Source organism: Octopus bimaculoides, chromosome 28 (genome assembly GCF_046866305.1).
Source record: "Octopus bimaculoides isolate indiv1 chromosome 28, ASM4686630v1, whole genome shotgun sequence".
In the NCBI taxonomy this organism is placed as follows: domain Eukaryota; kingdom Metazoa; phylum Mollusca; class Cephalopoda; order Octopoda; family Octopodidae; genus Octopus; species Octopus bimaculoides.
The window spans coordinates 11199372-11226871 of NC_142955.1; the positions used below are offsets into that span (position 1 = coordinate 11199372).

At 39.2% G+C, this 27500-nt stretch overlaps 2 protein-coding genes across 4 annotated transcripts; one reads left to right on the top strand and one right to left on the bottom strand.

The window, feature by feature from the left end:
• Window positions 1-335: 335 nt before the first annotated feature.
• LOC106870871 (uncharacterized) lies at window positions 336-7446 on the bottom strand. 3 transcript variants are annotated; one of them, XM_089344010.1, is made up of 2 exons: window positions 7309-7446; window positions 336-3582 (listed from the first exon to the last, which is right to left on the bottom strand). In XM_089344010.1, exon 2 carries the CDS (start codon window positions 3318-3320, stop codon window positions 1521-1523), a length of 1800 nt encoding a protein of 599 aa, XP_089200136.1. In that variant the 5' UTR covers window positions 3321-3582; window positions 7309-7446; the 3' UTR covers window positions 336-1520. The 3 variants fall into 3 exon arrangements, with proteins under 3 accessions (XP_089200136.1, XP_014772594.2, XP_089200137.1); XM_014917108.3 differs by lacking the exon at window positions 7309-7446 and adding an exon at window positions 5593-5731; XM_089344011.1 differs by lacking the exon at window positions 7309-7446 and adding an exon at window positions 4419-5553.
• On the top strand, window positions 7400-27054 carry LOC149130546 (uncharacterized). Its single transcript, XM_089344032.1, has 3 exons — window positions 7400-7533; window positions 10933-11996; window positions 26071-27054. Exons 2-3 carry the CDS (start codon window positions 11234-11236, stop codon window positions 26664-26666), a joined length of 1359 nt encoding a protein of 452 aa, XP_089200158.1. The 5' UTR covers window positions 7400-7533; window positions 10933-11233; the 3' UTR covers window positions 26667-27054.
• Window positions 27055-27500: the final 446 nt, after the last annotated feature.

Sequence of the window (27500 nt, forward strand, 5' to 3'; positions counted from 1 at the left end):
TGACAAACTTACATCCTCTGCTCACTTGCAAATAAAACCAAGAACTAAACTATTTTGGTGTTCCAAAAAAAAAGAGAAGAAAACTAAATAAAAATAAGAATATAGTATTTTGATGTGAATCACTTTTGTGGAAATCTGTATATTATGTGGCTGTGGTGGTCATAATGTATTGTTTATAAGAATGTAATTAAATTTTGCCACGAAATACGATAGCGGGAAGACAGAAGAGGTATGTATATATATACATATATATATGTGTGTGTGTGTGTGTGTGTGTATATATATATATAAATAATCAGGAAATGGAGAAAAATTTAGATAAACAAACAAACAAATTGGACCACATCTGTAGATTATTTATTAATACAAAACATGACATAACATTTCTGTGACATAACAATTCTTACAGCCATTTCCACTTCCAATGTTAGTCGGTGCCTACGAAAGAATTACGAAAATAATGTTCTTCATTTTCATAGGATATTTGAACTAGTACATGGAGCAGTTCTATATTTAAGAGATGAGGAATTATTTACATTATTTACATTTGACGGATATTTGTCCTCATCTTGTTTGTTGTTAACACAATATTTTGGCTGATGTACCCTCCAGCCTTCATCAGATGTCTTAGGGAAATTTCGAACCTAAGGTATTTTTAGATATTATTATTATTCATGTCACTGCTTGGAATCGAACTCAGAATCTTCAGGTTAGTAGTTGGATATATTAAGGAGGAATGGCTTAATTAGTATAAGATGTAGGTAGCTGATATGGGTGGAGGTGGGACCTAAATTTGCGCCTAATTAAGTGAATGATCATCATCATCATCGTCATCGTTTAACATCCGCTTTCCATGCTAGCATGGGTTGGACGATTTGACTGAGGACTGGTGAACTGGATGGCTACACCAGGCTCCAATCTGATTTGGCAGAGTTTCTACAGCTGAATGCCCTTCCTAATGCCAACCACTCCGAGAGTGTAGTGGGTGCTTTTACGTGCCACCAGCACGAAGGCCAGTCAGGCGGTACTGGCAACAGCCATGCTCAAAATGGTGTTTTTTATGTGCCACCCACACAAGAGCCAGTCCAGGGGCACTGGCAACAATCTCGCTCGAAAGTCCTTACACATGCCGCGGGCACAAGTGCCAGAAAGGCGATGCTGGGCATAGGTGCCATCACAATTTCGCTTTCCCTTGCCCCAATAAGTCTTCGCAAGCTGCGTCTCATGTCCAATGTAGGAGACGATGTTGGCATGGGTGCCAGTCGTCGAATTTAACTCGATTTCGATTTCACTTGCCTCAATAGGTCTTCGCAAGTGGAGTTTGGTGTCGAGAAAATGATTTACCACAGATATCACAGTGATAAGTTTTCTCTCCTGTCTGAATACGTTTGTGTGTTTGTAAGCTAAAACTTACAGTGAATGCTTTACCACAGATATTGCACTGATATGGTCTCTCTCCTGTATGTAAATGCTTGTGTGCAGTTAAGCATTCAATTCAAGAGAATGATTTACTACTGATATCACAGATATGGCTTCTCACGTGTATGAATCCGTTTGTGAGAAGTTAAGGATGTATTTCTGGTGAAAGATTTACCACAAATGTCACACTGATATGGTTTCTCACCTGTATGAATACGGTGGTGTATCCTTAAGTGACTACTTCCAGTAAATGATTTACCACAGATATTACAGTGATATGGCTTCTCTCCTGTATGTATTCGCTTGTGTTTCGTTAAGTCATTACTTTGAGAGAATGATTTACCACAGATATTACAGCAATACGGCTTCTCTCCTGTATGAATTCGCTTGTGAGAATTCAAAGCACTACTTTCAGAGAATGATTTACCACAAATACCACAGTGATATGGCTTCTCTCCTGTATGTATACGTTGGTGAGATGTTAATGCACCACCGGCAGAGAATGATTTGCCACAGATATTACAGTAATATGGCTTCTCACCTGTATGAATCCGTTTGTGAGAAGTTAAGAAAGTATTTTGTGTGAAAGATTTACCACAAATACCACAATGATATGGCTTCTCTCCTGTATGAATACGCTTGTGTGTAGTTAGAGCAGAAGTCTGAGAGAATGATTTATTACAGATATCACAATGATATGGTTTCTCTCCCGTATGAATTCGCTTGTGAGAATTCAAAGCACTACAATTAGAGAATGATTTACCACAAATACCACAGTGATATGGTTTCTCTCCAGTGTGTATATGCTGGTGAGCTATTAAGCTACTACGTATAGAATATGATTTACCACAAGTATCACAGCAATATGGCTTTTCTCCAGTATGAATACGCTTGTGAGAAGTTAAGTAATGAAACTGAGAGAATGATTTATCACAAATATCACAGTGATATGGTGTTTCTCCTGTATGAATACGTTTGTGTGTAGTTAGAGCAGAAGTCTGAGAGAATGATTTACCACAGATATCACAGTGATATGGCTTCTCTCCTGTATGAATTCGCTTGTGAGAATTCAAAGCACTACAATTAAAGAATGATTTACCACAAACATCACAGTGATATGGCTTCTCTCCTGTATGTATACGTTGGTGAGCTATTAAGCTACTACGTATAGAATATGATTTACCACAAGTATCACAGCAATATGGCTTTTCTCCAGTATGAATACGTTTGTGTGTGGTTAAGCTTCCATTCTGAGAGAATGATTTACCACAAATATCACAGTGATATGGCTTCTCTCCCGTATGAATACGTTTGTGTGTGGTTAAGCTTCCATTCTGAGAGAATGATTTACCACAAATATCACATTGATATGGCTTCTCTCCTGTATGAACACGTTCGTGAGATGTTAATTTACTATGTACAGAGAATGATTTACCACAGATATCACACTGATATGGCTTCTCTCCTGTATGAATATGCTTGTGAAAATATAAAGCACTCCCTCCAAAGAAAGACTTACCACAAACATCACAGTGATATGGCTTCTCTCCTGTATGAATACGTTTGTGTGTAGTTAACTGATCACTTTCACAGAATGATTTACCACAGATATCACAATGATATGGTTTCTCTCCTGTATGAGTACGTTTGTGTTTAGTTAGGTGTCCATTCTGAGAGAATGATTTGCCACAGATATCACATCCATATGGCTTCTCTCCTGTATGTACACGTTGGTGGGATGTTAAGTGACAATGTACAGAGAATGATTTCCCACAGATATCACAACAATATTGTTTCTTCCCTGTATGAATATGCTTATGTTTAAATCGGTTACCATTCTGGGAGAATGACTTTTCACAGATATTAAAGTCACATGATTGTTTTCCTGTATCTTTAGGCATGTCTTCAAGAAAAAATCAATTTAAGTTTTTGCAATATTTTATCCAAGTTTAATTATCACACAAACTCACTTTGTATACACTCCAGACTACGGCAGAAAGTTTGCTAATAATCTCAGTTCAGAGCAAATATGTCATTGGAATTTTACAATGAGTTCATAGAAACAGTGCTGGCTGTCTCTTCCATATAACATTTACATTCAGTCTTTAAATGATGGTATGTTTTGAAGGTGCATCTTCTGTTAGTCCAATATCATCTGTTATTCTGAAATAATGAAGAAACATCAGTTTAAAATATAGAGACTCATTGAAAATCAGAGATTTAATAGTGGAAAATTTATAACATTTCTATAGAGATTAATTGCATGAACAAATATTTACTTTAACAACTGAACATTTTAATTTACTAAAATTTAGGTAACCGAAGCTTACTCTAGAGCTACACCTTCATGTTTTGTTAACATTATATATATATATATATATATATATATATATTAAACTACAAAATAGTAGACAATAACACTCTCTCTCCAAAATTATAATTGGACATGGTTATTCAGCCCCAGGTCAGCTTTGACTGGACAAACATGATTAAAGACATTCTATCCAAAAACATCATCATCACCATCATAGAACAGAGTGGCAAGTCTTGGATGGTTTGATGGGAGCTGGCAATCTGGAGTGCTGCACCATGTCCTAATTTGGTTGTTATGGCATAGTTTCTATGGCTGGATGCCTTCCTAATGCCAGCCACCTTATAGAGTGTACTAGGTGCTTTTCATGTGGTACCAACACAAGTGCCCTTTATGTGCTTTTGACATGGCACCAGAATTTGTGGCATAACACACCCTATCTTTCTCAGTAGCATTATATATCTAAGACTATGTTACAAATGGCTAACACTTTTTATGTGTTTCAATTAAATTTGAAAACTTATCAATTTACAGTGGTTTCACATAACAACTGTAACCTTTTAATTAATCAACAGCTAAATTCAGCAAAATATAAAATAATTTAAATTTTGTTTAAAGATCATAATAAAAAATGAATATACCACAAAATTTAAAAGTACAAGAATTGTGGAAATTACTGGATAATTACCATTTTGAAATTAATGCACATAAGACAGGCATACCATAAAGGTAAGACATATTGTCTATGAAAAAAAACTTGGAAATTAAATATCCAGTCATCCCATAACTAATGTCTGGATTCTACATTTTTCAATTTGTAAACACTTTAACACTTTTGTTAACGTCATTTCTAATCCACGTGCGTTTGTTTATGTTTCTGAACAAGATCGTCGCTTTCCGTAAAAGGGTTTTAGGGTTAGGATTACGGTTACGGCTAGAGTTAGGGACGAAATTCCCTAACCCTAACCCCAAAACCCTTTTACGGAAAGCGACGATCTTGTTTCCCTATCTGAAACGTATTTGTAGAAAATTTCACTTAATATCTCGGAAAGATAGCCAATATCTCTGTCTTTCACAAAGTCATGAGGAAACAAATGAGGTGGTTGTGGGGTCTTATCTATAGTTCTACCATAAAAGAAAAGAAAAAACATTCAATGGCTTATAATAATGCATTAAAACGGCGAGCTGGCAGAATCGTTAGCACGCCGGGCGAATGCTTAGCGGTATTTTGTCTGTCGTTATGTTCTGAGTTCAAACTCCGCCGAGGTCGACTTTGCCATTCATCCTTTCGGGGTCGATTAAATAAGTACCAGTTACGCACTGGTGTCAATCTAATCGACTTAAACCCTTTGTCTGTCCCCTCTATGTTTAGCCCTCTGTAGGCAATAAAGAAATAGAATAATGCATTAAGGCGGCGAGCTGGCAGAACCGTTAGCACACAAGGCAAAATGCTTAGTTGCACTTCGACCATCCTTGCGCTATGAGTTCAAATTCCACCGAGGATGAATTTACTTTTCATCCTTTCGAAGTCGATAAAATAAGTACCAGTTAGGCACTGAAATCGATGTAATCAACTTATTCACCAGCTTAATTGCTGGCCTTGTCACAAAATTTGAAACCAAATTATAATAGACTGATTCTAGTGTAATGCAAAATATTTCTCAAACTAAATCACACAACAAACTAACGTGGCAATGGTGGAGTCAGCAAAATAGGCTTCATAGCAAGAAATAGCAGCCAAATCACGCACAAATCAGGCACGTTTCACGGATAAAAGGTACGACAGATACAAAGAATCGATTCGTCAAAAACAAATGACTACAATATTAAAAGATGAAATATTTTCATTGTTTAATACTTACAGAAATGTTTTATAAAGGATAGTGTTGTTATAACTGTGTGTGTGGTAGTTATGAAATGTACTATAGGCGAATGTTTGCCCTATAACTGTGTAGAATCGTTGAAAAATGTATTATAACAGTGATAGACGAGGAATGTTTAATAAATGTTCATGATTATTGATTAAAGGGAATTCACTAAGCAGACAAAAATTTTGAAGTGAATGATAGAAATGGAAGCCAGTTTAGTGCGCATGCTAATTTGGGAACACAGATTTCGTGATAGGACGGTTTGACATCTATTTTTAGCATACAAGGGATCCACTTAGTGGTCTCTCCTCTTGTTTATTTCATCTTATTTTGCTGGAGAGCAAAAGATGTAGTTTTGTCACATGACACTTGACACTTCCGTTTCTGCTGCAGACATTTTCGGATGACGATATTGAAATTTGTCTTTTACCTTTCGAATATTTACAGTGATTAAATCTATTTTTGCTCTAACCATTCATTTATGGTCAAACTAAAGCGTTTGACCCGAGCTCAAAAATGAAAAAAAAATTACTGTAATAGGTGTAAAGCAACTTGCTGGGAATGAATATGAAAGAAAAAAATGCGCGCTCGCGAACGCGGGGGGGTGGCTCGGAACATTCACATCGTGAATGTGCCGAGACGCCTCACCGGAGCCAAGAAACAAAAGAAAAATAGTGTAATAGATGTAAAACAACTTGCTCTGAACGAATATGAAAAAAAAAAAAAATGCGCGCTCGCGAAAGGGGGGTGGGGAGAGGACTCGGAACATTCACATCGTCACATATCGTCGTCAGTCCATGGCCTCTAAACTATAGTATTTGACCCGAGCTCAAAAACGAAAAAAAATTAGTGTAATAGGTGTAAAACAACTTGCTGGGAACGAATATGAAAAAAAAAAATGCGCGCTCGCGAACGCGGGGGGGGGGGGCTCGGAACATTCACACCCTTAATGTTCCGAGACGCCTCACCGGAGCCAAGAAACAAAAGAAAAATAGTGTAATAGATGTAAAACGACTTGCTCTGAACGAATATGAAAAAAAAAAAAAATGCGCACTCACGAAAGGCGGGGTGGGGAGAGGACTTGGAGCATTCACATCGTCACACATCGTCAGTCCATGGCCTCAAAACTATAGTGTCTAGATCTTACCAACAACTTTTGGATACTACCATTACTATAAACAATACTACTGTTTGTTGTTGGCACTCCGTCGCTTACGACGTCGAGGGTTCCAGTTGATCCGATCAACGGAACAGCCTGCTCGTGAAATTAACGTGCAAGTGGCTGAGCACTCCACAGACACGTGTACCCTTAACGTAGTTCTCGGGGATATTCAGCGTGACACAGTGTGACAAGTCCGACCCTTTGAATTACAGGGCACAACAGAAACAGGAAGAGCGAAAGAAAGTTGTGGTGAAAGAGTACAGCAGGGTTCGCCACCATCCCCTGCCGGAGCCTCGTGGAACTTTTTAGGTGTTTCGCTCAATAAACACTCACAACGCCCTGTCTGGAAATCGAAATCGCGATCCTATGACCGCGAGTCCGCTGCCCTAACCCCTGGGCCATTGCGCCTCCACAAACAATACCACTACCTCCATCACAACCTTCACTACGACTGCCAAAATCTACTAACACTACTACCACCATTCTCTACACTACTACTATGCCATATACAGATTTCAACCATAGTGATTTATATCAAAATACTATACTTTTAGTTAGTTTTCTTCTCCTTTTTGAAACACTGAAATAGTTCAGTTCTTCGTCTTATTTGGATTCGAGCAGAAGATATAAGTTTGTCACGTGACACTTGGTACTTCCGTTTCTACTGAAACCATCTTCGAATGGCGCGACTGAAATCTGTCTTTTTAGCATTTGAAGATCTGGACAGATTAAATCTGTTTTTACACTAACCTATGATTTTTATACAACAAAAGGTAAAATATATAGGTACTACTAAAGCAGCACGGTCCCAAGCGCACAGTCGCGCGTCCGCGCTAGCTAGTCGTGAGTGGTCGATCCTAGCCCTGACCCTGTCACTAACCCTAACCCTAACCCTAATCCGCGTGTGCAAATGAATACGTGTTTAGGGTTAGGGCTTGGGTTGCGGACAGGGTTGGGGTTAGGATCGACCACTCAAGACTGGCTGGTGCGACTGCGCGTTCGGGACCGTGCTGCTTTAGTAGTACCAGATATATATATATATATATATATATATATATATGTATATATATATATATATATATATATATATATATATATATATATATATATATATATATATATATATATATATATATATATATATGGTAATCTTCCAGTTTCGAGGGGTAAAAGAAATATTCAAGGGAAATAACTTCAGTCTTATATGTATAGAAATATATATCGTCCTATTAAGTTGCCCCTCGAAACTGGAAGATTACCTATATATACATGCATACACAAGCATATATATATATATATATATATATATACACATATACACACAAATCCATACACAATATGAGAATTGTGTCCAATGTGGAGGGACAACGGTTTGAACACAAAGACGGGACATATAGTGTGCGTATATATATATATATATATATATATATATACTGCACACGTAGATTAACATACATACAGCAACTTAATAGGACGATATATATTTCTATACATATCCCTTGAATATTTCTTTTACTCCTCGAAACTGGAAGATTACCTATATATATATATATATATATATACTTTATTTAAAAGCAGCAGAAATATAACAAAATACTGTTACTCAGAGTTTCACGTTCCCGTTCATCGGACAGATTTGGGGGCATGTCCGATGAACGTGAACGGGAAACTCCGAGTAACAGTCTTTTGTTATATTTCTGCTGCTTTTAAATAAAGCATATTACTCTATCTCTGGTATTTGAGTACTCTTTTTTTCCACCTTGTTGCACATTTTATGTGCTTACTCAGGTATATATATATATATATATATATATATATATATATATATATATATATATATATATATGTGTGTGTGTGTGTATATATACACACACGTATATGTACATCCGTAAAAGTTGAGGAATAATTACGAGACCAACGACTTCCCGTACAAAACTAATTGCTTCGGACTCCCTAAACGTCTACAAAGCTTTTATTGTTTATAATATACTCTAAGACAGAAATTTATTTTGTCTTGCTCATCCTGCTCCCTCGTTGTCTCAAAGTATAATTACACGTAGAATCCCAAAATAGCTACAAAACTTCTAAAGTGTGCAGTTTTATTTCTATAAAATATTCAAAACAATGGTATTTAATTCGGTTTAATTAATTTTAGTTGTCAGGTAAAATAATTATTTATTTGCAAATTGGGTAAACTTCGCCAATTTTTAGTACGTCCCTATATTTGTAGAGGATTTCATTAAAAAATATCCATTTTCTTGAAAGTTAAGATGAATTGAAGTGGACGCCGGTGAATTTTCCGAAACCCCCCCCTCTAACACTTTCCCCCATAAGTTTTGTATATTCGGAATCTACATGATACAACACATATTCGTAGAAAATTTCATTAAAAAATATGCATTTTTCTGAAAGTTATGATCATCCAAAGTCGGTGGTGGGGAGGAATCTGTAGTTATGCCGGATTGGATTCTTCACAACAATAGACCCTGCCATTGAGTTCTCAGTTGTGAGTTTCTCGCCAGAAAGAGCATGGTATCGCTTCTGCCCCAGGTGGACAAGATGCTGCTAAACATTTAACTTGGCATGCTAACAATCCTGTCAGTTCACTGCCTGAAAACAGGAATAATTACCAACTGTTCCAATGATCAGATTCATTGATAGCACATGCCCCCAAAAGACAGAAAAAGACATAAGGGAAACAAAACTCATTGGTGGAGGGGAGGCAAAGAGTTCCCAGAAAGGTTGTTTGAGGCATGTTTGGAGGTCAGATTTCTTCATAACACTAGTTTCGGGGCAGAAGGTAAGTTCTCTATATCAACCCCAGTGCTTAGACCTACCCTACAATGTTAGTCTAAAAAATATAGTTACTTAATCAAAATCTCAAAGCTACATGATAATACAGGATAAATTCAAAGCAATGTGAATGAATAAGCATTGTATTTGATGGGGTATTTGGAATGCTAAAGGGTTAAATAGCTGGGAACCAGGTGAGGGTCTGACTCATGCAAGCATGGAAAAATGATTGTTGTAACAATGATAATGATGTTCTGCAAAGTAGGGCCAGCTAATAACAGCCAAGTCATGTAATGAAATCATCACCATTGTTGTTTTTGGTGCTCACTTTTCCATGCTTACATGAGTTACGCAGGATTCAGTGAAGCAAAATTTCCATGGCTCAGTTTGCCCATTCTGTTGCCAACTTCCTGTTTCCAAGGAAGTCGATGTTTCTCACCTGTCTGGATATGTTTTCATGGACAATTGGAAACAAACAATATTGTGATTTATTCATCAATGTTTATGTTTGTTTCATGTTATAATGTTCACAGGACCATTTTCATCATAAGGCAGCTTAATCAGAATTAACCTGGAGGTAAACATGAACTGTTAAACACTCAGGAGTTCTAGGAGGTTGTGAGACATGCTAGAAATAATTGATACATTCACCCACCTAAAACCTACTTGCAATAAATTTTTATTTTTAGTCTTAAAAATTGAGGCCTGTATGGGATTGTGTAGTCCTAGATATATAATGCAAATGACAAAGATAGGATGTTTATGAATGGAATATTTTTAACCATGGTTGCTCAGTCAGCCCTGGGGTTAAATAACTATGTCAAATTATATTTCTGGAAAGAAATGGTTTTTGTTTACTATTCTCTATCTTTTCTTTTACTTATTTCCATCATTAGGGCACCACCTTGAAGTTTTAGTTGAATTGATCCCCAGCACTTGATTTTTATTCAGCCTGTTACTTATTGTATGAGTCCCTTTTGTCGATCCATTAAGTTACAGTTGTCAAGCAGCAGTAGAAACAAACACAGACACAAAGATGCACACATACACACATATATATATGACAGGCTTCTTTCAGTTTTTGTTTTTGAAATCCTCTGACAAAGCATTGGTTAGCCCAAGGCTATTGTAGAAGACACTTGCCCAAAGTGCCATGCAGTTGGATTGAACCTTTGTGGTTGCGAAGCCAGTTCTTAGCACATAGCCCCCATCTGTACATAGTTTATATAATATACATAATGTCATGCAGTGTGAAAGTGTAATTCTGGTTTGCAAATGTGTAAACTTCATACTTAATTCTTTGATGTCAATTTTCCACTATTGAATCTCTTTTTTAAGTAGCCACTAAATCTCAAACTGATGTTTCTTTATTATTTCAGAATATCAGATGACATTGCCATAGCACAAGAGGCAGCTTCAATATTTATCATCTTATAAAGACTAAATTTATATTTTATATAGAACAGATACTTACCACTGTTTCTATAAATTTATCACAGAACTCCAGTGAGATTATTAACAAAATTTCTGTTAGTCATAGTCTGGAGTGTGTGTGCTAATTATAAGCTTGGATAAATTTTCAAAAGTGATATTAAACGTAACTCTGGACAGAAATACAGCAGCTGAAAAGATTTGTAAGGAATACATTATAAAAACAAAAATAACAACAAATGTAAATATATGCAAATTGTGATTTCAGGAGAAAAATATTGCAAAAAAAACAGTGACAAAATTAGGGAATTGATTTTTCCTGAAAACATGACTAAATATATTGAAAAACCATATCAGTGTGATATCTGTGAAAAGTCTTTCTCTGAGAATGGTACCCTAACCACTCACAAATGTATTCATACAGGAGAGAAGCCATATCACTGTGATATCTGTGGTAAATCATTCTCCCAGAGATCTAACCTAACCAAACACAAATGTATTCATACAGGAGAGAAGCCATATCACTGTGATACATGTGGTAAATCATTCTCTGCACTTAGAGCCTTAACTTCCCACAAACGTATACATACAGGAGAAAAACCATATCATTGTGATGTCTGTGGTAAATCATTCTCTCGACTTGATTCCTTAACTACTCACAAGCGTATTCATACAGGAGAGAGGCCATATCATTGTGATGTTTGTGGTAAATCATTCTCTCAAGGTAATGACTTAACTAAACATAAACGTATTCACACAGGAGAGAGGCCATATCACTGTGATATCTGTGGTAAATCATTCACTCAGTTTAGTGGATTAAGTAATCACAAACATATTCATACAGGAGAAAAGCCATATTGCTGTGATGTTTGTGGTAAATCATTCTCTCGAAATAGTATTTTAAGTGCTCACAAACGTATTCATACAGGAAAGAAGCCATATCAGTGTGATATCTGTGGTAAATCTTTCTCACAATCTCTAAACTTAACTGTACACAAGCGTATTCATACAGGCGAGACACCATATCACTGCAATATCTGTGGTAAGTCATTCTCTGTAAGAAGTTCCTTAACCACACACAGACGTATTCATACAGGAGAGAAGCCATACCAATGTAGTACCTGTTGTAAATCATTCTCTGTAAGTAGTAGCTTAACAATACATAAACGTACACATACAGGAGAGAAGCCTTATAAATGTGATATTTGTAGCAGATCATTTTCTCAACTTGGTAATTTAAGGGCACACAAATGTGCTCATACAGGATAGAAGCCACATCAATGATATTTGTGGTAAATCATTCTCTCAAAGTCATGACTTAACCGGACACTTATGTATCCAGATAAAAGTGTAACTGTATCCATACGAAAATTCTTAACAACAAACATTTTAAGTTCCTCCTGAAGTGAGGTGGGCTTAGCTTTGTGAACTTAACCCATGACAACAACCAAGCCACTCATCATGGCCCCCTTTCTGAGGCAATTTTTGACAACTGATTGAACTTTTTTTTATACCAACCTCTTGGTCACCTCTCACAGCATATAAGGATATGAAAGAAACACCTACCCTCTGTAACTGTAATTGTATTCCCACTGGAAAGAAGATGTGACTGATAACAGCTTCCCAACATTATTGAGATGAATTTTTAATAAAAGACATTTCCTCAAGATTTTGAACTTGTTTACTGTGTTTGAACTGATATGTAACCAATAAGGGGGAATGAAGAAACCTGCGACCCACAGCTCCCTGTCAATAGAATTATTCATCTGATACTGTTTTGCTTATGAATTCTTCCAATTGCAAGTTTTCTTTTCAGGTACACGACACTGTTTTTCCCCCTTCCCAGGCTACAGGCCCACACTCCCAACACCCATACTGTTAGGATTGGCACTCTCAACGTCGGCACGCTGAAAGGTAGATCTGGTGAAATTGTTGAGATGCTTGAACGGAGACACGTAGATATGTGCTGCATCCAGGAAGTAAGATGGAGAGGAGGTTCTGCGAGGTTCCTCACAGGCAAAGAACACAGGTACAAGATTTTCTGGGCAGGGAACACTGACGGGTCGGGGGCGTAGGAATACTTCTAGCGGAGAAATGGGTGGATAAGGTAATCGAGGTCGTTAGAGTAAGAGACAGAGTACTTAAGATTAGACTAGTGCTTCATCATAGATTAGCTACTGTCATCTCAGCCTATGCACCTCAACCAGGGCTACCAGATGGTCTGAAAGACCAATTCTATGACACCCGTCGACGAGTGACAGGGACCTCTTTGTGGCTGGAGACTTCAATGGTCATGTCGGACGTCGTGCTGGAGGCTATGGCTTCGGTTCCCGCAACGAGGAGTGAACCAGACTGCTGGAGTTCTGTGATGCAAATGAACTTATGGTCTGCAATACCAACTTCAGGAAACCTGCCAGTCACCTACCGCTCCGGCAGACACTCTGGCCAAATCGACTACATCCTCGCCAGAAATAGGGAAAGAGGGCGGCTTATAAATGCCAAAACCTACCCTGGCGAAGAATGTACCCCACAACATAGATTAGTAGTTAGCGACTTTGGGATCAAGGCAAAATGGGTGCCCAAAATTAGACCGGCTTGGAGGAGAAGGGTGTGGAAGCTTAAAGACCCTGCAAATGGACAGAGACTTAGAGACAAGTTACTTGAAGCATTTAATGAAATAGAAGGGGATATAGCATCATACAACGTGGAAGACAATTGGAGATTTCTGTGGGACAACCTGTTGAAAGCCACCGACCAGATTTGTGGGTGGTGTAAGGTCCCCTCCCGACCCAGAGTAACGTGGTGGTGGAACAAGGAGGTAGACAGGGCTATCAGACAAAAGAAACAGGCTTGGAAGAACGGTGGTAGCAGGGAATTGTACCAATGTGCCAGAAGGGAGGCTAGGCGACAGGTTTATTTAGCCAGAGGGGAAGCAGATAAGGAAAGATTTGCCAATGTTCTGCGCCATGAGGACCAAAGACTTGAAGTATTTCGTGTTGCAAGACAGTGTAGGAGAGAGAATAGTGATGTTGTAGGAGAGAAATGTGTTCGCATGGATGATGGTACGCTTGCATTAAATGAGGATGCAAAGAAAGAGGTCTGGAGGTGCCACTACGATAGATTGCTTAATAAAGAGAATGAATGGGAGGAAGAGAGCCTGCCGTATGTCGACCCAATAGAGGGACCAGCTATCCGAGTTAATAGTACCAGGGTAGATAAAGCAATTAAGAGTATGAAGACCGGGAAAGCCCCCGGCCCATCAGGAATCACTGCAGAGATGCTCAAAATATCTGGCAGTGTTGGCTATAGCCTAGTCACCCGTATTACGAACCAGGTGATACACGAAGGAGTCATACCCAATGACTGGTGTAGCAGCATCATAGTCAACTGCTACAAAGGTAAAGGTGACGCTTTAGATACAAATAATTACAGAGGCATCAAGCTGTTAGATCAGGTTATGAAAGTTACAGAGAGGGTCATAGCCCAACTAATTAGGGAGCGAATCAATTTAGATGAGATGCAGTTTGGGTTCGTGCCAGGTAAAAGCACTACTGATGCCTTATTTCTAGTGAGACAGCTGCAGGAGAAATACCTAGCTAAGGATAAACCTCTGTACCTGGCTTTCGTTGACATGGAGAAAGCCTTTGACAGGGTCCCCCGATCCCTTATCTGGTGGTCAATGAGGAAACCTGGGATAGAAGAATGGTTAGTGAGAGCTGTGCGAGCCATGTACAGAGATGCTGCCAGTAAGGTGAAGGTTGGAAATGAGTACAGCAATGAATTCCGGGTAGAGGTAGGGGTCCACCAAGGTTCCGTCCTCAGACCCCTCTTATTTATCATAGTCCTCCAGGCAATCACAGAGGAGTTCAAGACAGGTTGCCCCTGGGAGCTCCTCTATGCTGATGACCTTGCCCTAATTGCGGAGTCACTATCAGAACTAGAGGAGGAGTTTCAGGTGTGGAAGCAAGGTCTAGAATTGAAGGGCCTTAGAGTCAACCTAGCTAAAACCAAAATCCTAATAAGTAGGAAGGTAGATAAAACACAAACCCCTTCAGGTAGATGGCCCTGCTCAGTATGTAGAAAAGGAGTAGGTAGTAACTCTATAAGATGTACCCGGTGCAAGCTATGGACACATAAGAGGTGCAGCAACATCAAAGGCAGGTTAACTAGCAAGTTAGTTTTTGTTTGTGGCAGATGTTCAGGTGCAATAAAGACTGTAAACAAACAGGAAACAACTTCTATCTCATTCCAGGGTGAAAAACTAGAAGTAGTCGATAGCTTCCGCTATCTGGGCGACCAAGTTAGTAGTGGGGGTGGGTGCGCTGAAAGTGTAGCTGCTAGAATAAGAATAGCCTGGGCAAAGTTTAGAGAGCTCTTACCCCTGCTGGCGACAAAGGGACTCTCACTCAGAGTAAAAGGCAGACTGTATGACGCATGCATACGAACAGCCATGCTACATGGCAGTGAAACATGAGCTGTAACTGCTGAGGACATACGTAAGCTCGCAAGGAATGAAGCCAGTATGCTCCGTTGGATGTGTAATGTCAATGTGAATACCCGTCAGAGTGTAAGTATCTTGAGAGAAAAGCTGAACATTAGAAGCATCAGTTGTGGTGTGCAAGAGAGACGATTGCGCTGGTATGGACATGTGGTGAGAATGGATGAGGATAGCTGCGTGAAAAAGTGCCACACCCTAACAGTTGAGGGAACCTGTGGAAGAGGTAGGCCCAGGAAGACCTGGGCTGAGGTGGTGAGGCAAGACCTTCGTACATTGGGCCTCACCGAGGCGATGACTACTGACCGAGACCTTTGGAAATGTGCTGTGCATGAGAAGACCCGGCAAGCCGAGTAAGATCGTTGCCAGTGCCCCTGGACTGGCTCTTGTATGGGTGGCACATGAGATGCACCATTTTGAGCGTGGCCGTTGCCAGTACCGCCTGACTGGCTCCCGTAGGATTTTCGAGCGAGATCGTTGCCAGTGCCCCTGGACTGTCTTGTGCGGGTGGCACATAAAAGACACCATTTCGAGCGTGGCCGTTTTCGTGCGGGTGACACGTAAAAGCACCCACTACACTCTCTGAGTGGTTGGCGTTAGGAAGGGCATCCAGCTGTAGAAACTCTGCCAAATTAGATTGGAGCCTGGTGTTGCCATCCGGTTTCACCATTCCTCAGTCAAATCGTCCAACCCATGCTAGCATGGAAAGCGGATGTTAAACGATGATAATGATATTTAGTTTTTTTGTGATTTTCCACAATTTATTCAGCAAAAAGTGTATTTTTCTTAATAGTTGAGAAACATTCAGTTGAAACTCTGGCTATGTCCATCATGTGTCACATTGATTCTGTCCCAGAATTTCATTAAGGCCACATATATCTATGGACTACTCAACCAAATTACACTATAATTAGATCCTGGACTTGTAACTGAAAAGCCTAGTCATGTCACGCTGGGTTATACTGATTCTACTTATAGATTATGTTGTGTGTAGATATGTGCTGTGGTATATTCAATCAGTTATATGATAATATAATGTGTAACTGTAAGACTAAAAACTGACAGAATCATTAGCACTTTCTGAGTTCAAATTCCACCTAGGTTAACTTTGTCATCCTTTGAGGGTTGATAAAATAAGTACCAGTTGAATGCATAACCAATTCAGTTGAATGTTCATCCTAGAAACAGATGAAAATCCATTTCCTTTAGTTTTTGTTTATTTATACACATCAGCACATCTCCCTCACACTTTGCTCTAACATTTAAAAAATAAAGGACACATTAAATAATGCTGTCCTACATCTTCAATAAAAATGCCGAATGGCTCATTCTGGCTTAACCTGGGTTTAAACTGACAGGCATTCATTGCACCCATTGCAAGTGTACTGCCAGTACAAATTCCCACAAACCACTTTCTTACTCATGTTGTGCCTAGATTTACTGCACCTCTCTTTTGTTTTTTTGTTTTTTTAGGGATAACACTCTCTTCTTGCAAATAATTTACTGCAACCAACTCTGTTTTCAAAATCTCCTTCTGAGTAATACAATTAAATGGCTTGAATGTGGATGTGGCCATTCAAAGCAACAGAAAAAATTAACTCAGGAAAACTTCAAGAAATGCTTTCTTATCTCCTTTTCTTTTCTTTTATTTATATATATATATTTATATTTGATTGTTAATCATCTGAAAATTTTAAGTCTTGTCAATAGAGAAAGAGCCAGTTTCTAACCTAGATCCAAGGCTCCTTCATTGGAATTCCAACATCAACGGGGTATTTTTGCATGTTTGTGTATGTGTGCAGTATTTGGCATGAGTGCATATGAAAATTTATTCTCATGAATACAGTTGCATGTCTAGACATGTTCATATATACTTAACTACTAAGATTCTGGTAAGTTATACAAATCTTTACAGTTCCATTGATGGTTTGAATCTGTAATCTTTGAATTAGCTTTCTCTCTTTGGGTTTTGAGAAGCCTTATTTCTCAAGGATGGTACTTAGGCAGTTACATATCCTATTGCCCCAATAATTACAGGCTTAAATCTTACTTAGTAATTCAGGTGGACTAACTGCAAATTTCTCAATAGTTCAGTGTATGTGTTTTCTTTTTCACTGACCTTCAGCTTAATGCTGACATCCACTGAGCAGCTGATTTCCCCTACGGTACATAGTTACTCTACTCCATCCCAAATCACTACGTCTGGTTTATCATGTTTACATTTTATTGAGGCTACATATATCTATGGACTACTCAACCAAATTACACTATAATTAGATCCTGGACCTGTAATTGAAAGGCCTAGTCATGTCACACTGGGAATATATTTTAATTCCCCTCCATTAAACACAAATGATTACAAGTGTATACCTATAAGGTGCTAAATTTCATGTTCTGTATCATGCACTCACATATATATACACAAGATTAATCACATTATTTTATGGATAGTGCGGAAATCCACAAATATAAAAGGGGACCCTTGGGACCCCAATGGCCTTTTGTGTAATTCCAACCCCGCAGGCCCACAAAGGGTTAACTCATTCTACCAATATTCTTTTATATTATGAGTGGCTATGGCCTCTACCATACTGTGTGTTCTTATCTCTTTGGTCTCAAGATTATCCTTCCAACAGATCTCATTATACAGAATTTTGGCTTCTACATCACATCTCAGCAGTAGATAATAACGCATAGCTAAATCTAAGGCCTCTGCCAGGGGTGTAGCCAGCCCACTTATGCATACCTTTCTTCATTGGACACTAAACTCTGCTTGTGAAGACCTGTTGAGGCAAGTGAAATCGAAATCAAACTAAATTCAACAACTGGCACCCGTGCCAATGTCATCTCCTTCATTGGACACGAAACTCTGCTTGCGAAGACCTGTAGGGGCAAACAAAAGCGAAATCGTGATGGCACCCATACCCAGCATCGACTTCCTGGCACATGTAAAGATATTCGAGCAAGATCATTGCCAGTGCCGCTGGACTGGCTCCTGTGCAGGTGGCACGTAGAATACACCATTTTGAGTGTGGCCGTTGCTAGTACTGCCTGACTGTCCTTCGTGCCAGTGGCACGTAAAAGTACCCACTACACTCTCAGAGTGGTTGGCGTTAGGAAGGGCATCCAGCCGTAGAAACTCTGCCAAATCAGATTGGAGCCTGGTGTAGCCATCTGGTTCACCAGTCCTCAGTCAAATCGTCCAACCCATGCTAGCATGGAAAGCGGACGTTAAACGATGATGATGATGTATGTGTCCTTATGGAAACACGTGTTTTCTTGCCTTGACAACACATGGTAGTTTAAAACGCGTGATAATGGTGGTGGAAACCAGGAAGCTGGTTGTTGGTGTAGAGCTGACAATGAGTGACGATGGTGGTGGTAGTGGTGGTGGGCAGTGAGTGTGGGTAGTAAATACCAGAGAATTTGCCACATGGTAAATAGTTACATTGTGTTATACATAGTTACAATCACCATCAGAACTACCACATCTCCCATCACCACCACTACTCTCAGATCTACTACAACCATCCTCACTGCCACCACCATAACCATCATAGCAACCATTGAGTACAGTCAGCCCCAACAAGGCTGGTGGTGTCATTTACGGAGACTAGTTTATAATAGTCAGAGAGTAAGCATGGTATTTTACAGGGGACTATTATTGTTTTGTGTTCGTTTTTGTGACACTGACAGGTTTCGTGATTTTATTTGCTAGAGAGCGGAGGATGCTTGCTCACATGACATGTCGAACTTCCGTTTCCTCTGCCGCCATCTTTGGACTGAAAACGAAGAAGAAGCATGTCTTGCAACATTGGAAGAACTGGAGTAATTTAATCATTTTTTCACATTTAAATACCATAACAGGTAAGATATACACGTATATATATAGACATTGAAATTGTCGAATATGCATATAGACAACGACCTCTGATACAAGACTGAAAGAGCCACATAAACGACAAGCTGAACACCCTTAAATGTCCACAAATATTCTGAAGTAAGGGTCAGGTTTAGGGTTTAGGGTTACGGTTAGGGAATTCCGTCCCTAACCCTAACACCCTTGTGAAGATCGTGCGGGTGTTAATCTGAAAAATTACCTTTTATTGTTTATAATATACTATAAAATAGTAATTAAATTAGTTTAATTAGTCTCTCTCGTCTCATAAATTACACTGAACAACTAAACTTTCGTTGCACTGATACCAACAATTGGTATTAACTAATTTGAATATGTTGGATTCAAATATGAATTTAGTTTTTCTCTACAAGCTCTAGATTTTTTGCAGATATGGGTTTTTTTTTTTAATATTTTCCGAATTTTTAGTATTTCCCGACATTTGATGTAATCCATCTGATAATTCCCTAGTGATACTATCTTCAAACTAGGTGGAAAAGAACAAATGTCAATGCACTGAAATTCTAACTTGTCGTTTTGTGCGTGACTGCATGTGTTGTCAAGTGTAAACACATGAAATACTGTCACTAGTACGACTTTCTCGACGTCGATCGCGTTTTCTTCTTGCCATCTTTCGATATAAGAACACACGAGTGTCAGTTATAAACCACGTGTGTTTATTTACATTTGTGAAGATGATCGTCGGTTTCCTTAAAAAAAATTATTATTTTTTTACGTATGGAGTTTTGGGGGGAATGGGATTTTTTAAAGTCGGCGTGAATGAGACAGAGAGAGCGCGATTGTATGAGGGAAGTTCTTTTGAAGTTGGCGTGAAGCGGAAGAATTGGTGTGTGTTTGATGAGGTGTGCGAGACAGAAGGTGCTTTTGTTAGTGTGTGTGAAATGCTGCTGTGTATGTATGTGAGAGAGAGAGCTAACTGATATTTTTTTGTTCACTTTTTGTAGTGATTGATTGACAGGAGAAGCGAGAGAAGGAGGTTATGTATGAATGGCTTCGGGATGCTCCGGTTTTTATAGTGGGCAGCGCCACCGCCCATTTTCTACGAGGCTTCGAGCGACCGAACGAAGGATCAAATAGAGTCCCGACATTCGTGGACAGAACCACGCGTCCAGGGGGTGAATCCATCCGCCTGCGGGATTGGCTGCTATCCCTCGATGCACGGATCATAACCGCACAGAAGTGAAAGTAGAAAAATATGACAAGGGACGTTACTGCTGGTTTGAGTTGATTCTTTGGCTACTGACAGCTAATACCATGACTCAAACCAGCAGTAACGTTCCTTGTCAGTTCTACTTTCACTTCTGACAGCTAATACCATGACAGTGCCAAAAATTTTATTCACTTTTTGTAGTGAGTGGAATGTGTAACTGACAGAGAAAAGGAGAGAGGTTATGTATGTATGTGTAAGGGACGACCGTGCGAACTCATAAAAGGAGAAATGGTGACAAATGGAAAAACAGAGGACTCCTTTTATTTTAACACGTCACACGGTCGAACACACAATAATATATCGATGATATGCATAATATGTTATACGACGATAACATAGATGACCAGTAATGAAAGACCACAACCGTATTAGATGAATAACAGAGATATTTATTGTAGCGTTAAAGATGTATGTCTGTGTGAGAGTGTGAATGCGACATATAAGAACATTATCAAAGACAGGCCGTCATGCAAAGAAAAGTGTGTATGTGAGTGATACATGTATGTGTATGAGAATATTACAGCAGATGGAAAGAGAGTCAATATATATGGACCGAGACAAACTTGTTGGGTATGAGTTAAAGCTATTTATAACAAACTATTGGCTCCCGAAGGCTTCAGAATTTTACTCTATCACGTGACCTTATTAGGGGCCGTGATTGGTCAGTTTGCGTTCTGGCAGGAAAGGTTCTCTACTACGCTCGCATTTATTTATATTTATATGAGAAGATTGTATGTAATGGCGATAGTAGTTTGTATCTAATGGCGGGAGGTAGTTTCACTACATATGTATGGCTTCAGTGACACACACACACAGACGGTATGCCAACTTCAAAAGGACTTCCCCGGTCCAATCGCGCTCTTTCTGCCACTTTCGCTTTTATGCCGACTTGAAAGATACCCCCACCCCACATATATAAAAATAAATTTTTTTTTTATTTTACGGAAAGCGATCTTCTTCACAAACGTAAGCAAAAGCACGTGCATCACAGTTTGACAACTATGGTACTCATACCGTAATTTAGCCCAACCCTAGAGATTGTGGTGGAGAAGCTTTTTATGAAAAAATATTTTGGAAAATTTATAATTTTTTTACACCTTGCCCCTCTCCAAACAGATTTTAGCCCAAGTGTTTCGGAGGGGGGGGGGGTTGAACTTCACACTTAATACTAATGCGGGAAGCCTTTTCAATAAAAAAAAAAAGAAAGAATTTGAAAATATTTTCAAACAAAATGGTGTGCGATTTAAGGGAGAGTTAGCTATTGTTTCTTACACATCTCACAACCACCTGGTGGTATCTTTCTCAGAATTGCATGTAGACCTAGATAAAAAAAACAAAAAAAAACAAGCAGAATGTGAGAACTAATTCCTTGCTTTAACATTAAAAACATCTGTAACTTACAGCAGACTTGTTAGCAGAAAAGAGAAAAAAAAGCCAAAACAAATATGTAAATACTACCACAAATTATCTGACTGTATTCAAAATTGAAAAAAAATCTCGTCAGGCTTTAATAGTTTATAAAATGATATTTATGTAATTTATATTCTTTTATTTGTTTCAGTCATTTGACTGTGGCCATGCAGGAGCACTGCCTTTTAGTCAAAGAAATTGACCCCAGGACTTATTCTTTGTAAGCCTAGTACTTATTCTATCGGTCTCTTTTGCCGAACCACTAAGTTACAGGGACGTAAACACACCAGCATCGTTTGTCAAGCAATGGTGGGGGGACAAACGCAGACACACAATCATATACACACACATATACATATATATATATATGTGTGTGTGTATATATATATATGTGTGTATATATATGTATATATATATATATATATATACAAATAATTACAGAGGCATCAAGCTGTTAGATCAGGTTATGAAAGTTACAGAGATGGTCATAGCCCAACTAATTAGGGAGCGAATCAATTTAGATGAGATGCAGTTTGGGTTCGTGCCAGGTAAAAGCACTACTGATGCCTTATTTCTAGTGAGACAGTTGCAGGAGAAATACCTAGCTAAGGATAAACCTCTGTACCTGGCTTTCGTTGACATGGAGAAAGCCTTTGACAGGGTCCCCCGATCCCTTATCTGGTGGTCAATGAGGAAACTTGGGATAGAAGAATGGTTAGTGAGAGCTGTGCAAGCCATGTACAGAGATGCTGCCAGTAAGGTGAGGGTTGGAAATGAGTACAGCAATGAATTCCGGGTAGAGGTAGGGGTCCACCAAGGTTCCGTCCTCAGACCCCTCTTATTTATCATAGTCCTCCAGGCAATCACAGAGGAGTTCAAGACAGGTTGCCCCTGGGAGCTCCTCTATGCTGATGACCTTGCCCTAATTGCGGAGTCACTATCAGAACTAGAGGAGAAGTTTCAGGTGTGGAAGCAAGGTCTAGAATTGAAGGGCCTTAGAGTCAACCTAGCTAAAACCAAAATCCTAATAAGTAGGAAGGTAGATAAAACACAAACCCCTTCAGGTAGATGGCCCTGCTCAGTATGTAGAAAAGGAGTAGGTAGTAACTCTATAAGATGTACCCGGTGCAAGCTATGGACACATAAGAGGTGCAGCAACATCAAAGGCAGGTTAACTAGCAAGTTAGTTTTTGTTTGTGGCAGATGTTCAGGTGCAATAAAGACTGTAAACAAACAGGAAACAACTTCTATCTCATTCCAGGGTGAAAAACTAGAGGTAGTCGATAGCTTCCGCTATCTGGGCGACCAAGTTAGTAGTGGGGGTGGGTGCGCTGAAAGTGTAGCTGCTAGAATAAGAATAGCCTGGGCAAAGTTTAGAGAGCTCTTACCCCTGCTAGCGACAAAGGGACTCTCACTCAGAGTAAAAGGCAGACTGTATGACGCATGCGTACGAACAGCCATGCTACATGGCAGTGAAACATGAGCTGTAACTGCTGAGGACATACGTAAGCTCGCAAGGAATGAAGCCAGTATGCTCCGTTGGATGTGTAATGTCAATGTGAATACCCGTCAGAGTGTAAGTATCTTGAGAGAAAAGCTGAACATTAGAAGCATCAGTTGTGGCGTGCATGAGACGATTGCGCTGGTATGGACATGTTGTGAGAATGGAGGAGGATAGCTGCGTGAAAAAGTGCCACACCCTAACAGTTGAGGGAACCTGTGGAAGAGGTAGGCCCAGGAAGACCTGGGCTGAGGTGGTGAGGCAAGACCATCGTACATTGGGCCTCACCGAGGCGATGACTACTGACCGAGACCTTTGGAAATGTGCTGTGCGTGAGAAGACCCGGCAAGCCAAGTAAGATCGTTGCCAGTGCCCCTGGACTGGTTCTTGTGCGGGTGGCACATGAGATGCACCATTTTGAGCGTGGCCGTTGCCAGTACCGCCTGACTGGCTCCCGTAGGATTTTCGAGCGAGATCGTTGCCAGTGCCCCTGGACTGGCTTGTGCGGGTGGCACATAAAAGACACCATTTCGAGCGTGGCCGTTTTCGTGCGGGTGACACGTAAAAGCACCCACTACACTCTCTGAGTGGTTGGCGTTAGGAAGGGCATCCAGCTGTAGAAACTCTGCCAAATCAGACTGGAGCCTGGTGTTGCCATCCGGTTTCACCAGTCCTCAGTCAAATCGTCCAACCCATGCTAGCATGGAAAGCGGACGTTAAACGATGATGATGATATATATATATATATATATATATATATATATATATATATACGACAGGCTTCTTTCAGTTTCCATCTACCAAATCCACTCACAAGGCTTTGGTCGGCCCGAGGCTATAGTAGAAGATACTTGCCCAAGGTGCCACGCAGCGGAACTGAACCCGGGACCATGTGGTTGGTAAGCAAGCTACTTACCACACAGCCACTCCTGCGCCTATGTTGGCTAAATTTGACCAGTATCAGGGTCTTCATGGCTAAAGTAGTTGATGTTAGGAAGGGCATCCAGCCATAAAAACCCTGCCAAAATAGACACAGTAGCCTGGGGTAGTCTTCTACCTGACCTGCTTCTGTCAGCTGCCCTACTCATGCATGCATGAAAGACAGATGATGACGATCTCTCAAAGAACAAAATTTACATGTACAATAATATCTGCTAGGTAAAATCTGGATGTGGCTCTCAACATGTTTTGAATTAATCATGCGTTATCTTGTAGCCTTGGGATTTCGATGAGGAAACTTAATTTTTAAAAAGATATTGTAAGGTTGGTGTGAGCGGCCACACATGGCTTGTCTGAACATAAAACAGGTAGAATATTTCGGTTGGATAAGGGCTGATTTAAATGCTAAAGAGTTAATATATATATATGTTACACAATGTAAAGTTTATAAATATGTAGGCTTCACACATGATTCTATGATGTAAATTTTAATATATTTAAAAGTTCAATTGTTCAGGTTTATTTCTATGGAAATGGAAATTTTCCACAACTGAATCCGGATTTTTTTTAAGCAGCCTCTCTGTCTTACACTGTTGTTTCTTTATTATTTCAGAATATCAGATGACATTGCCAGTACCGCCTGACCGGCCTTCATAGGATTTTCGAGCGGGATCGTTGCCAGTGCCCCTGGACTGGCTCTTGTGTGGCTGGCACATGAAATACACCAGTTTGAGCATGGCCGTTGCCAGTACCGCCTGACTGGCCTTCATAGGATTTTCGAGCGAGACCGTTGCCAGTGCCCCTGGACGGGCTCTTGTGTGGGTGGCACATAAAATACACCATTTTGAGCGTGGCTGTTGCCAGTGCCGCCTGACTGGCCTTCGTGTGGGTGACATGTAAAAGCACCCACTACACTCTCTGAGTGGTTGGCGTTAGGAAGGGCATCCAGCTGTAGAAACTCTGCCAAATCAGATTGGAGCCTGGTGTTGCCATCCGGTTTCACCAGTCCTCAGTCAAATCGTCCAACCCATGCTAGCATGGAAAGCAGACGTTAAACGATGGTGATGATTGGCATAACAGAAGATATATCCTCAATATTTATCATCTTTTAAAAACTAAATGAAAATGTTTTCCAGAACAGATATATAACAGTGTTTCTATAAGTCTACGGTAAATTGCTCTGAAATATTTTCTCTGACCTCAGATTATTAGCAAAATTTCTATACATTACAATCTGGAGTGTCAACACAAATGATTTTGTTTGCTAGTTAAACTAAGACAAATTCACAAAAAGTAACACTGAACAGAAATACAGCTGTGGAAATATTTCTTAGGATTAAACTATAAAAACAAAAGAACAAGAAGATATGTATATATTGTGACGACAGAAGTAAAATAACGGAATAAAGTGTGAAACCTCCTGAAGACATGTCTGAAGAAATAAGAAAATTGTCATATGACTGTGATATCTGTAAAAAGTCATTCTCTCAAGAAGGTAACCTAAAAACTCACAAATGTATTCATAAAGGAAAGAAGCCATATCATTGTGTAGTTTGTGATAAATCATTCTCTCGAATTGATTCATTAACTTCTCACAAACGTATTCATACAGGAGACAAGCCATATCAGTGTGATATCTGTGATAAATCATTTACTCGAATTGATTACTTAACTTCTCACAGACGTATTCATACAGGAGAGAACCCATATCACTGTGAATTCTGTGGTAAATCTTTCTCTGCAAATAGTAACTTGACAGCACACAAACGTACTCATACGGGTGAGAAGCCATATCTCTGTGATATCTGTGGTAAATCATTCTCTGTGCGTAGTGTCCTAACATCTCACAAACGTATTCACACAGGAGAGAAACCATATCACTGTGATATCTGTAGGAAATCATTTTCTGATAGTAGTTACTTAAGAATACACAAACGTATTCATACAGGAGAGAAGCCATATCACTGTGGTATCTGTGGTAAATCATTCTCTGTAAGTAGTAAATTAACTAAACATACACGTATTCATACAGGCGAGAAACCATATCATTGTGATATCTGTAGTAAATCATTTTCAGTTAGTAGTAAGTTAACTAGACACAAACATATTCACACAGGAGAGAAGCCATATCAGTGTGATGTTTGTGGTAAATCATTCACTGAAAGTAGTAACTTAAGTAGACATGTATGTATCCATATAGAAGTGTAACTGTAGCAATATGCTGTAACAGTATTGCTAAGTGTAACTAGCAATATGAACTGTCTCAACAACAAACGTTTTAAGATACTGCCAAAGTGTGTGGTGGGCTATAGACTTACTGGCATTACCTATAGCAAAAATGAAGCTCTTCTTCATTGCTCCTCTTTTGAGGCAGTCTTTTTATAAGCTTTTTAACATTTCTTGAGGTCAACCCCATTAATTACCTTTTGATGCACACATGTAGTCTGTCAAAAATACTTCTATGACAAAAAAAATTTCTGATTCTGTAAATATGCTAAAAAGGAGATAAAACAGCCTCCAAACACGATATTTTTCATCTCCACCATGGAGCTGACTCACCTCTGTAGTAGTTTTAATAAAAGTAATTTCTTCCTGATTTTGAATTTGTTTGCTATGTTGAAAGCAATATTGTTATATTCAGAAAAGTCATAATTAATGAAGCCTATAAACACCCCCACCCACCCCCGCTCAGTTGTTTATCTATTTCTCACTTTTTATTTCCAAAGCAACTAGTTTTAATTTGTGTTCCCAGAAAAATTTTTTGATACACCAATCTGAAGCAAGTGTGATGTATATGAATGAGAATAGATGTAAAATGACTGGTGATATGAAGTTCTCAAAAAAGATTAGCCCTTGTTTGTGAAACAGATTCTGGAAAACAATCTGTAAATATAGTGACAATTTTGCCCATTGCTCAATTTTCCCACCAAGACATCTCAACTACCCATCATCTGTTCTGCAGCATTCTGTTGCTGTAATCAGATAAGAGCAGGGCTGCATACTTCATTGGCTATTCCTTGATATCACTAATCTTTTTCACAA

What these genes read in the sequence shown, in the direction of transcription:
- LOC106870871 (XM_089344010.1), bottom strand. Translation starts at nt 3,320, where the DNA reads ATGCCTAAAGATACAGGAAAACAATCATGTGACTTTAATATCTGTGAA.
- LOC149130546 (XM_089344032.1), top strand. Translation starts at nt 11,234, where the DNA reads ATGCAAATTGTGATTTCAGGAGAAAAATATTGCAAAAAAAACAGTGAC. An exon ending in ACACAAGCGTATTCATACAG is followed by an intron (nt 11,997 to 26,070) that starts GCGAGACACCAT and finishes GTATTCATACAG; the next exon opens with GAGACAAGCCATATCAGTGT.